Source organism: Vigna umbellata, chromosome 8 (genome assembly GCF_029865625.1).
Source record: "Vigna umbellata cultivar VRB3 chromosome 8, Vumbellata_1.0, whole genome shotgun sequence".
Classification (NCBI taxonomy): domain Eukaryota; kingdom Viridiplantae; phylum Streptophyta; class Magnoliopsida; order Fabales; family Fabaceae; genus Vigna; species Vigna umbellata.
Window position 1 is genome coordinate 37,566,629 of NC_142172.1, and position 12,649 is coordinate 37,579,277.

The 12,649-nt window shown below is 35.2% G+C and overlaps 1 protein-coding gene across 3 annotated transcripts; it reads left to right on the plus strand.

The window, feature by feature from the left end:
* On the plus strand, nucleotides 1-10,315 carry LOC124837412 (holliday junction resolvase). 3 transcript variants are annotated; one of them, XM_047312757.2, is made up of 8 exons: nucleotides 1-172; nucleotides 263-361; nucleotides 912-1,046; nucleotides 1,166-1,255; nucleotides 6,408-6,557; nucleotides 7,015-8,597; nucleotides 9,022-9,907; nucleotides 10,166-10,315. In XM_047312757.2, the coding sequence occupies exons 1-8, from the start codon at nucleotides 110-112 to the stop codon at nucleotides 10,169-10,171; spliced, it is 3,012 nt and encodes a 1,003-aa protein (XP_047168713.2). In that variant the 5' UTR covers nucleotides 1-109; the 3' UTR covers nucleotides 10,172-10,315. The 3 variants fall into 3 exon arrangements, with proteins under 3 accessions (XP_047168713.2, XP_047168712.2, XP_047168714.2); XM_047312756.2 differs by lacking the exon at nucleotides 10,166-10,315 and having other exon boundaries at nucleotides 2-172; nucleotides 9,022-10,126; XM_047312758.2 differs by lacking the exon at nucleotides 10,166-10,315 and having other exon boundaries at nucleotides 19-172; nucleotides 908-1,046; nucleotides 9,022-10,126.
* Nucleotides 10,316-12,649: the final 2,334 nt, after the last annotated feature.

Here is a 12,649-nt window from a genome sequence, read left to right on the forward strand (position 1 = left end):
TAGTTTGGTGTTGGCGGGAAAAAGGAAAATAGAAAACACAATCCAAAATGGATATGTGCAAAATCGGAAAATGAGAAGAGAACAGAGAAGACAGAAGTGAGTGTGTAAAATGGCGGAAGGTAACTCTACCACCGATATTCAGAAAATACTAGCGGCCATTAAATCCTCCGAGGCAAGCTTCTTCTTCTTATAATCATCTTTGTTTCTACTTGTAAACTACATTATGTCACTGTGGTCTCAGATTTTAGGGTTTTATGCATAGGTTGTTGAGGATCGCGTTCAGTTGTTTAAGGATCTTGGATGCATAGAATTCAAGAACGTGTCCGACTCCGACTATGCTTCGGTCGTTAACTGCGTTGTCGTATCCTTGTTTGCTTTATTCTCAATCACATTTGTGTTCATTTAAAACTCACTGCAGATTCCGCTTTATAATCAAATACATGCAAAATTCCTATACATAGATGCCTTATTATTTTTTTTTTGTCACTTTGTTAGTGCTCATGCTTGAAATTACAAGATTCATGCCATTTCAAGCAATATATAAGCCTCGGATTTAAACAAAATTTAGAATAAGGAAGAATTGTTTTACCTGATATTTAAATTCCTGATTTTTGTTTTTCTTTTAGTTAACATGTCCTTGTTACAGAGTATTCACGATCGTCGTTTATGACTGACTAACCCTGACCTTAAAGCCTGATTGGTTACTTTTTGGGATGTTTTTCTTTTCTACTATGATTTTTTTTATCCACAAGACTAAATGTATGATCTTGCTTAAGGGGTTCAAGTCTAATGCATTTGGCCTAATGGTTTGTTGGTGAAACTTCGTGATTTTATCTGTTATTGTACTTGTATGCTACTTTGGAACTCTATCGATTGTCTGCATCCCTGTTCCCACCTTAACGGCTAGCTTGACTTTTTGGGAGCACTTCACATGTTTGGATGTGACACAGTGCATGCTAAATAGAAGTATCACACAAGTGGCTTTGCGCCTTATAGGTTCTAACTTACCCAGTTGCCTACCACAAATTCTCAATCTTGGAGTCAAGGTATCTCTTTACTTGTCTCACGTGTTTTACTTTCTCTTTATCCTTTATATATCATTTAGCACTTTCACATCTCCTAATTTTTATATATCTCTTTTATTATAACTTAATCTCACTATTAGGCTGCTGTCTGGTGTGGCAAGCATCTAAAGATGAGCCTCCTTTCAACAGAAGAATCTCAGGAAGAAGAACATAGCTCTGTATTTTACCAGGTAGGAGTTCTGTGCTATAGGTTGATCTCTCAAATAATCCTTGAATAAGTTTTTTTAGTTTACAAAAGGAAAAAGAAAGCTTCTTACTTTGTTGATTGTATGTATTTTTAGTAGTTTCTCATGAGCATTTTATATTTTGATCTTGAATTGTAACTTGGAATTGTTCTCTCCTGTACTAGGAGTAAAAGTAATTCATGGATATGTTTTTATTTCCCAAAGATCAGAAAATAGACATTTAAGAGATGTCTTTGCTGGAGAAATATAATTGAACTTGAGTTTCCTTTGATATATGCAGGGAAAGAAGAGATAATGTTTGTATTATGCTTCTCTAGTTATTTTATTTTTTATGATTTATTTTTACTATGTGATATAGCATTGGGGTTAAAGAGGGTTACATATCTGAGTTAACATTGGACAGAGAAGGACAGCAGAAAAACAGTGAGAGGAAAAATTGAATAGTCTCAATGTTTAATTACTGTTCATTGGTTGCCATTATTGATTAAATACTGAGAAGTGAGCTAACAAATGATAATTAGTGACCACGAACTACTGATGCCTGCATGCTATGATTTGTGAAATCCATCATAATGCAACCAACTTGAGATTAAAAACTGATAAAATTATATTCTTGAGGGCTTAACAGATCCCTCTCATTATCTTCTATATATATTGAAAAAGCAAGAGTACATGGAACACCAAGAGTCTGCACTAGACCTCTAGGTACAGAACTAGGTACTACTCATTACTAGTCTAGCAGACTAGCCTTAATGATGATATGTAACGGTAATTATTCTAACAATATCCCTAGAGGCAATTAAATGCTTTGATTGTGATGATAAGGTGAAGAACTACACATTGCTGCTGCTCTTAGCTTATTTATGGCATCAATGTTTGAATAAGAAGGAAGTAAAAGTCCTCCTAAAGCACAATGAAATCACAACATATGTTAGAATTTAAGCAGAGGAGAGCCAATTCAAAAGATTAGTCCATTCGATGAGAAAACTTGACTTGAGATCTAAAACAGAGAAATATGGTTCTGAAGGGCTTAGAAGACCCTTCTCAGTTCTATTATTTATATAGATAGAAATCTAATACAATAGATAGATGGAAGATGAAGAGATTGTCCTAGACTGCTAGGAACAATCATTATAGAGAACCCAACACACAACTACCTACTTTAGGCCCTGCTATACTAATCATAGGTAGACTTAATAATTATTCTAACACTCCCCCTCAAGCTGGAGCATACAAATTGTATGTACCAAGCTTGGAACAAATAAACTCAATCCGAGGTCTCCTTAACGACTTAGTCAACACATCTGCGAGTTGGTCATTTGATCCAACAAACTCAGTACATATTTCTTTTGACAATAATTTTTCCCGAACAAAATGACAATCAATTTCTATATGTTTGGTTCTCTCGTGAAACACTGGATTTGATGCAATGTGAAGAGCAGCTTGGTTATCACAATACATCTTCATACTCTGGATGTCACAGAAGTTAAGCTCTTGAAGGAATTGCTTCACCCATATAAGTTCACATGTTAATGAAGCCATTGCCCTATATTCAGCCTCAGCTGTTGATCGAGCCACTACATTTTGTTTCTTACTTTTCCATGAGATAATGTTTCTTCCAAGGAAAACACAATATCCAGTAGTAGATCGTCTATCAATAGGAGAACCTGCCTAATCAGCATCACAATATCCTGATACCTGAAGACTTCCTTTTTCTTCATATAACAGCCCTTGCTCGGGAGCCTTTTTCACATACCTTAGAATGCGAATGATAGCATTCCAATGGCCAACACATGGAGCTTGCATAAACTGGCTAACCACTCCAACTGCAAAAGATAGATCCAGCCTTGTAATAGTGAGATAGATTAGTTTTCCAACTAGCCTCCTATATCTCTCCGGGTCGGAGAATAATTCACCTTCTTCTGTTGTTAATTTTTGATTTGGATCCATAGGGCTATCAACCGGTCTACAATCAATCATGCCTGTTTCTTGCAAAATATCCAGAGCATACTTCCTTTGGGAGATTACAACTCCATCTTTTGACTGAGCTACTTCAATGCCTAGGAAGTATTTGAGGCTCCCAAGATCCTTGGTTTGGAAATGTCTACACAAGTACTCCTTCAATTGAGATATTCCAGCAGTATCATTTCCTGTAATAACTATATCATCAACATATACTATCAAGTAAACACATTGCCCGGGAGACGAATGATAATAAAAGACTGAATGATCTGCTTCAGTGCGTTTTAGCCCAAATTTTTGAACAATGGAGCTAAACTTTCCAAACCAAGCACGTGGTGATTGCTTGAGCCCATATAGAGATCGGTTTAATTTACAAACCATACCAGACTCCCCCTGAGCAACAAACCCGGAGGTTGCTCCATATAAACTTCTTCCTCAAGATCACCATGGAGAAAGACATTTTTGATATCCAACTGATGAAGTGGCCAATGACGAATGACTACCATTGCAAAGAACAATCGAATGGTAGTCATCTTTGCCACGAGAGAAAAGGTGTCACAATAATCAAGACCATAAACTTGAGTGTACCCTTTTGCAACCAGCCGGGCTTTGAGCCTATCAATGTCACCATTAGGGCCGACTTTAATTGCATATACCCATCGACAACCAACAGCCTTTTTGCCCGGGGGAAGTGGCACAAGCTCCCAAGTATGACTGTGGTCAAGAGCCTGCATTTCTTTAATCATGGCTTGTCGCCATCCAGGATGATCAAGTGCTTCTTTCACATTTTTAGGAATAACCACAGGAGATACTGAGGATAAAAGGGAATAAAAGGAGGGCGACACTCTGTGATAACTAAGAAAATTATAAATGGGATGAGGGTTTCGAGTGGAACGAGTACCTTTTCTGAGAGCAATGGGCCAACCAGAATCATCTTCACCAGAAGGCGTGACAGGAGATGGTGACGGAGAAGAATCTGAAGGAGGAGATCCACCATTTTCTGGAAGAGGATTATTCACCGGGGTACTGTGTCGAAGGATATCAGTATGTGGGGAGGAAGGTTCGGGAGGACCTTGGGCATGACTTGGATTGACTGAGGCATTGGAGATATTAGACTCAACCACTGGAAGAGGAAGGACCTGGTGGAGGATATGAACATCTTGAACAGAGGGAGAGAAGAAAGGCGTCTGTTCAAAGAAGGTAACATTGGCAGACATGTAGTACTTTTTGGTTTCAGGAGAGTAACACCGGTACCCTTTTTGAAGCCGAGAATAGCCCAAAAAGACACATTTGATCGCACCAGCAGAGAGTTTGTCGAGCCCCGGAGACATGTCGTGAACAAAACAAACACAACCAAAGACTCGAGGAGAGGTGTGAAAGAGAGGATCATTGGGAAAGAGAATGGAGAAAGGGACTTTATTATTGAGAGAGGAGGAGGGTATCCTATTAATAAGAAAACATGCAGTTAAGATGGCATCCCCCAGTGATGAACAGGAATATTAGCACCAAGCAAAAGGGTACGAGCTGTTTCAACCAAGTGTCTATTTTTTCTTTCGGCTATACCATTTTGCTGGGGTGTATGAGGACAAGTGGACTGATGGAAAATACCATGGGAGCTAAGAAGTGAAGAAAAAGTTGATGAGAAATACTCTTTAGCATTATCACTTCTTAAGACTTTAATTACGTGACCAAATTGGTTCTTGATTTCATTCAAAAAGGATGTGAAAATGGGTAACAATTTAGAGCGATCTTTCATTAGATAAACCCAAGTACATCTAGAATACTCATCAATAAAAGTAACAAAATACCTAAAACCAAAAGAAGAGACGCGACTAGGTCCCCAGACATCAGAATGAATAATAGAGAAACTAGAAGTACACATTGATTGAGACCTTTTAGGAAAGACAGATCTAACATGTTTTCGTAGTTGACAGGACTCACATTCTAAAGTCTGAAGACCACTAAGTTCAGGACACATCTTTTTTAACTTTGACAAGTGAGGATGGCCAAACCGATCATGTAATACTTTAGGGGGAAGAGCTGCAACACAAGATACCTGTGGACGAGATCCAAAATGGTATAAACCTCCAGCTTCATATCCTTCTCCTATCTGTCTCCCCGAGCCATGCTCCTGTATAACAAAAGATTTTGAATCGAAAGTTATTGAACAATGTAACATTTTGGTTAACTGACTTAGGGAAATTAAATTGAATGGACAATTAGGGACAAAAAGAACAGATTTCAGAGTTAGAGAGGGAGACAGGGAGACTTGACCGACTCCCTTTGAACAAGTTTTAGAGCCATTTGCAAGGGTAATGAAATGGGATTTTTCTTGGAGGGAAAGGGTTGAGAACAATGAGGTATTACCAAAAATGTGATCAGAAGCACCCGAGTCAATTACCCATGAGTTTAGACCTTCCATGGATTGAGAAATGCAAGCTGTGGACGTACTTGGGGACGAAGATGATTGCGCCAAACTGTTAGACTTTAATCGCAGATACTCTTGATACTTATCATAGGTAGACTTAATAATTATTCTAACAACTTGTAAGCCTAAGTACAAGATTAAGTAGCTTATATCATTTAATGTGGGACTCCTAACAACACATGCAAGCAAATCATTAGCAGAAGTCCAAAAGGATGGAAACATGAGCATATCTAATGCGTTTTTTTATTTAAATGCTTTTACTGACAATTATTTGTCATTGATTGAACTTTCAGTTTTATAGTATAAATACGAAACACAAGACCTCATAAAGTACCATAAAAGCACAAAGCATAGCAGAAGTCCAAAAACAGGAGAAAACGAACATATCCAAAATGCATTTTGTTGCTGATAAATGCTTTTACTGACAACCTCTGTTATTATTACTATGCACTGTTGAGATATAGTTTAGACACATAGCACACTTCACAGAATTAATCACTTTTTCATTTTGATGAAGCCTTAAATAAGAGAACAGTAAAAAGTATTGACTGCTTCTTTTCTTATGTGGATTCTTTTATATATTAGTGGTAAATGAGAATGTGGTTGTTCTTTAGTAAATGCACGAGTCTCTTTGACTTGTGTAAGGCTCTTGGACTAATTGCATGGTTTTCAGCCTTGAAACATTTATTTGATAATTTTTTTAGTTACGTCATTTTCTACTTAGTTATTTTTATTGCTTGTTTGCAGCTTCTTGTCGAGATCATAAGGTTTTCTGCATTAACATTTTCAACTTTGTTGAAATTCACTGATTTTGGTGACAAGGAATTGATGGGCACGGTAGAAATATTCATTTCAGAAGTATTAAATCTGACCAAAGATTCTATATCACATGCTACGGTAATATGTTTCTCTCACTAAAACAAAACTTGACAATGTGGGGACATTTTATATGATTTTTATTCTGTTCTATTGTCAGTTATTATTTTAACCTTATTACTTAATCATGCATTTCCACATTATTAAGGGAGTGGGACTTTGGTAAAGTCAATACAATAGAGTGGTGCATAAAAAAACTTCTCTGGTTGTAAATCAAAACTGAACTGAAATTGTAAGTCTTTAGAAAATGGCATGCCTCTGAAATTATTGATCTCCCCGAGATGTTATAAGTTTCGATAAAGTCGTTTTGTGGTTAAATATATGATTTCTATAAATGTTTTATGATAGTGAAGTTGTGTAGTAAAGTCCAGACGAGCAAAAAATAATGTTGCAGAGATGTTATTTTTCGTATTCATATTTTACCATGCAAAATTTTGTATCTGTTCCTAAGCATAGTTCATTTAGTGCTCCTAAGCAGAAAATTCAATCATTTGGGTCAGAAGTATCGAAGGATGCAGCCATGGTCCTTGATGCTGTGGTAAAATTTTGCAAGGCACGTTCTGAATTAGTAAACTGGGAGGAAAGTGATGAAAATGGGTCGGGGCCTGACAAACCTATCACTGTTGATCATGTTATCAGCATAACAAAATGTGCAATAGAAAAACTGTCTCAAATTGGTGTTTTTGCTGCAAATGATGGTGGCAATTCTGTCAATATTCTTAATATCTCCTGGAAAGGTGTTGTTTCTTTGCTTCAAATTGGCGGTGGGCATTTTACGGAAGTTAACGTAGCAAATATAGTGTTAACTTTGGTTGGGTTGATAACGGAGCCTCTGAAATGTGCTGCCCAGGCTTGGTCTTCATCACTCAATGAAGCAATTTCTGTAATTGAAGCTAAAAGAATCATTGTGCCATTGAAATTTTACCTAATGAATACTCTTAAAATTTGTTCGATGTATCCTCATCAGGCGTATACAGTTTACAGGGAAATTTCACTGTGTGTTCTCCAGATCACATGTTTTTGGATTTTTGTAAGCAATGAAAAGCATCTGAAATGTGCATCTATGATAATTACCGAACTACTGGAAGAAACAACCCTGGATCTACTATTGTCTTTGCTAAATTCTCATAAACTGAAACTGGAACAGAGGCTTGAGGTGCTGGAATGGTTGTTCATGAATAAAGGGGATTGTCACTCTGTCCTTGATTGTCCAACCTTAAGTGGTTGTAACCCTGAATGGGTTAATGATATCTTTTGCAATAGCTTTGAAAGTATGGGTAGAGCAAAAATGCTAATACTTGGTCGGGTTGTATTGTTTATTAACTTTCTTAGATATTCTCGTGGGTTTGATGGTGATGTACAAATAGCAATAGCAAGGAAGCTCAATTGGTTTTTGGATATTTTAGTTGAGGAAGATGTCTATCCTCACATACTTGTTTTGCAATTTCCTTTATTGTATGGCTCTGGAAAAACAGCAGAATTGGTATCATGGCCTATTTTCAGTTCCCTCTTGCAAGCATTCAAAACCTTCATGATTGTGATCTCTTCAAGCACAGCTTGGGAGGAGTTGGAGTCTTTCTTACTAGAGAACTTCTTTCATCCTCACTTTCTATGCTGGGAGATTTTAATGGAATGCTGGTGCTTTATGCTGCGACATGCTGAAAAAAAGATGGCAAGCAACATCCTTGGCAAACTATGCTCATTACTTAAGCTGTTGGCATCCTCAGACTCAGTTTTCTTGCCTTATTCTTCGTTCAGAAAGTTAGCAAGATGCATATGCATGCTTTTAACCTACGGTGCACAATCAATAGTTAACGAGGTGTACATTTCTCTTGTCGGTGATGGGAGGTCACAGTTGTCACCAATTTTTTGCTTGGCTCTGTTCATGGAAGGTTTTCCGCTTGACTTATTGGCAGACGAGTTGAGAAACACTTCCATTCAAAGAATTAAGTCTGATTATTTAGACTTCATAGACAACTTTGATGAAGCATCAATGGTAGCATGCTCCTCTGGTTTGTTTGGTGTTCCAGTTTTTATTCTTTCTGCGTCTTTGCCATCACTGTAAGTATTCTGGGTTCTGTCGTATTCCATCCATTTTTGGATTATTATAATTCACTAGATATGAAGTATAAACTTCATTAAAAAATATAGAATGCTTGCCCATTTTGCTATTAATTTGTTTTTATCTCTACCATTCATAATTACTTGTATAGTCTGCGTACAGCACATATGGGGACATGAACACAAAAGGATTTACTAGTTCTGTATACTTTATTCTCTCTTTATGTCAGACTAATTATATCTTGCAAGCGAAAGTCAGATTTGGGTTTGACCCCTCAGAATCAAATGCATGTTTCAATCTGATCTGAACGTTTTATTGATGGACACGAATTTTCTTCATTTCAATCTGATTCACTGTATCGGTTCATTAAACCTGAATATTATTGGTGTCATCTTTAAGAATGATATTCCCTTTTCTGTACAGCCAAAGTGGACTATCGGATATTGATGCAAGGGCCTTGAAGTTTTTGGTTGCAATTTCTTCTAATTACAAAAGTACCGTGGACGAAGTAATTAAGAACCGTTATCTCCAGCTTTTCAGTGAAACTCTAGGGATAATCTCATATTTGGAACAACTATATACCGCAAATGATATTGAACAAGCCATCATGGAGATTCAAAATATCTTTTTGTCTGAGCCTGGAGCCCATTTGAACAAATGCAAACCACATTTGGCTCAATTCCTTGCAGGACTTGTGCACGTGGAAATTTCAGAAAGTGACGATGATGCAAAGAGCTGCGCTGTGTGGGAATTATATCACTTGCTCTTGAAAGAGCAGCACTGGGCACTTATTCATTTGGCAATTACCGCATTTGGATATTTTGCTTCTAAGACTAGGTGCAATAAGCTATGGAGATTTGTTCCACAGGATGCAGCACTTTCATATGACATAGTTTCAGGACTCGAATCAAATCAGGAAACATTTATGGTTGAGTTTGGAAAATTTCTTAAAAAGGAAAAAGCTCTTACAGTTGCAACGAGCCCTGAACAGCTTGAGCTGCTGGGTAGAGAAGGCCTTGTGTTGAAACAGATGGTCCAAAAGGTTTCAGCCATTGCTGAAGAGAAAGATAGATGTGATAACATGGAAGTTGATCGCAAGAACCAATCAAATAAAAAAAGGAAACTTCCTGATGGAATTAGCAGAGGAGTGGAATTACTGAAAAGCGGTTTAAAAATTATTGGTGATGGTCTTTCCCAGTGGCAGCTTAATCACTTTGATACTGCTGAACATCATGTAAAATATTTGACTCAGTTTTCACAACTTGAAAACGTAATTACTCACTTCGAGGAATTGACCGGGAGCGGTGAGGTATGTTCATTTTCCATGCAGAATAATTCTTGAGGTTGATTATTCCTTGATGCATGTTTTATTGTAAAGAAATGTTCAGTAAAATTTAGTTCCTTCTCCTTATCTTTTTTATATTGTATTATAGTGATTTAGCATCATGTAGTATTCTAGTACAAATTCTATCCAGGTGAAGAAGACAATGCTACTTATGTCCCATAACAATGTCTTCACTTGAGGTTTTCTTTTTGCCCCTCCCTAACTTTCTTATGTTTAAAACAGAAGTGATAGATACAAGTTCTATTTATGGGTGAAGGAGATGAAAATAGCAGATAAGAGAAAGGAAAAGACAGTGAAACACGAGATAAATAACCTGTTGTAACAGATTGAGTAAAGATGAAGTCATAAATATTATACTTAATTATAATTTTAGTTTCTATATTTTGTAAAAAATTGTAATTTTGGTGCTTTTTTTTTACAATTTTGGTTTTTGCGTTTTGTTAATTTTTTGAACTTCGGTTTTTAATTTTTTTACAATTTAATTTCTTAAGTTTTTAATATTTTATAAGTTTGATCAATTTTAATTAATTATAATATCATTTTTATAATAATTATGTGATCATTAATCTTTTAATATGCATAAATTATTAAACAAAATGATAAAGTAAAATAATAATCATGTTATTTAATTAATGGAAAAATTAAATAACAATAATTTAATTAAAATTAAAATTTTTAATATTAAATAGAGAAAAGAAATTAGTAAGTATTTAATTAAAAATATCTAAATTTATAAAAAAATTAAATCTTAATTTATTTTTTAATAAAATAATATTATATCTCTTCTGCTTTCTAAAACATATACCAATTTTAAGAATCATTGTTGTTTTTAATATAATAAATCAGGACACAATTTTCTTCCTTCTATTTATGATGATGATGGAAAATTCTGTAAAAAAATAAAGTGATTTGATTAGTAAATGTCATAAAATTAGCTGTTAGATATTTGTTTCATTTACATGTTTTTTATATTATTTTTCATGAATTTTAATTTTCTTTTCTATTTTTTTCAATAATATGATATGATTTCCTTTAGTGCTTGTTTGATCTTTTACAGGATTAAATTAAAGTATCTATCATCCTACATTCAAATTAATACGTGTAATTATAAACGAAAAATATATATAAAATTGATATCGAGTTAAATTTGGAGATTAATGCGGTTATTGTATTAACTAATGCCATCTTACCTCTTAGTCAATTATAGAATATATTTTATTACATTTATTGTAACTTGAAAATGTATGAATACATCTTAATAAAACAATTAATTATTTAAATATAATAATAATAACAATAATAACACCAACTTCCGCTTTCGTTCTCGAACCACACCGTATTGGGAGAGGCTAGGATCTGATAACTTACAGCCTCCACACATCATCACGAGGCTTTCCAATGTGCTTTGTTTTCACTCGCATACTTTCCGGGAAAACTTCCCAGAAGGTCACCCAACCCTAAATTACTCCAGGCTAAGCATGCTTAACTATGGAGTTCTTATGGATTAGATTACCGAAAAGCAAATGCATTTTGGTGATATGAGTAGATCCCTTTAAGCTATCCTTCAACTGTATAGTCTCATACCTATACAGTCTCTAGATTCCTCTCATCTCGGTGTATGTTCGATTCACCATGTGTCCCTTCCACTGGAAGCCTGCCAGGAGCCGCTCCTTGTCAGTGCCCTTTGCACTTCGTGCTTCTTGCACCGGCGATCACTCCCCGCCCTCGTCAGTGCCCAGGTGTTACATGAATAATGTAAGACCCATGAAAGATATTTACCTTAATAGTAACAAATTTATTACTAGTAGTAATAAATTTCTTTGTGAATGGAAAATATAATAAGTTTATAAAATGTAGAAAGCTAAATAAGAAATTTTGGTAGCTTAAATGATAAAACACTCAGATTTTAAGGCATTATTGATGGATCCAATATGTCAAGTGATGATTAAAATATTAATATAATAAATAATATTAAAAAATTGGTGAATAGTAAAATTTTTGGACTATAAATAGCCATGAGAGGGAAGACTATTCTCCACAAAGAGAGAAAGAATCAAGTGAGAAAGCTTGAGAAATAAAGAAGAAAGAGTTAGGAAGAAATTTTTAGTATTGTTTTATTACTATTCATGTCTTGAATTCTGTGTGAATACCGTTAATGAAAAACATAGGTGCTTGTTATATATCTATCTATATTGAATTTCTGTGTTAATAAAATATGTTGTTGTTTTGAATCTGTAAATAAGAAATTTGTTAAAACTAGTTGAGGAACACTTTGGCTAAGGAAAGACTTGGTACTTATGTTGTCCATTGTGACGCACCTCTCTTTGCTGGAAGTCTACTCGACAAGTTTTTAACTGAAATCTTGTTGAACAGATTATGTACTGTTAAATTATTGTGCAATATATCTTGTTGGAATGAAAATTTCTGATGAATTCATGTTATTGTGGTAGATATGGAATTATGAATTCTAATTGTGATGGTAGGATAGAGGAATCTTAAAAATCAGAGTTGGTACATCCTTGATCATAGAGCAGCCCTGGTCAAATCCAGTAAGTTGTAACTAGTCATATGTACTGGCGTTTAAAGTGAGTTTGATTCGTCAAACATTTGATTCTTCTCCGGTGACCATTTATGGTGATATTTTAGTATTGTTAATTTATTTTGTGATATATTCATTTTGTATGATTTCTGCGATGATTAGATTTT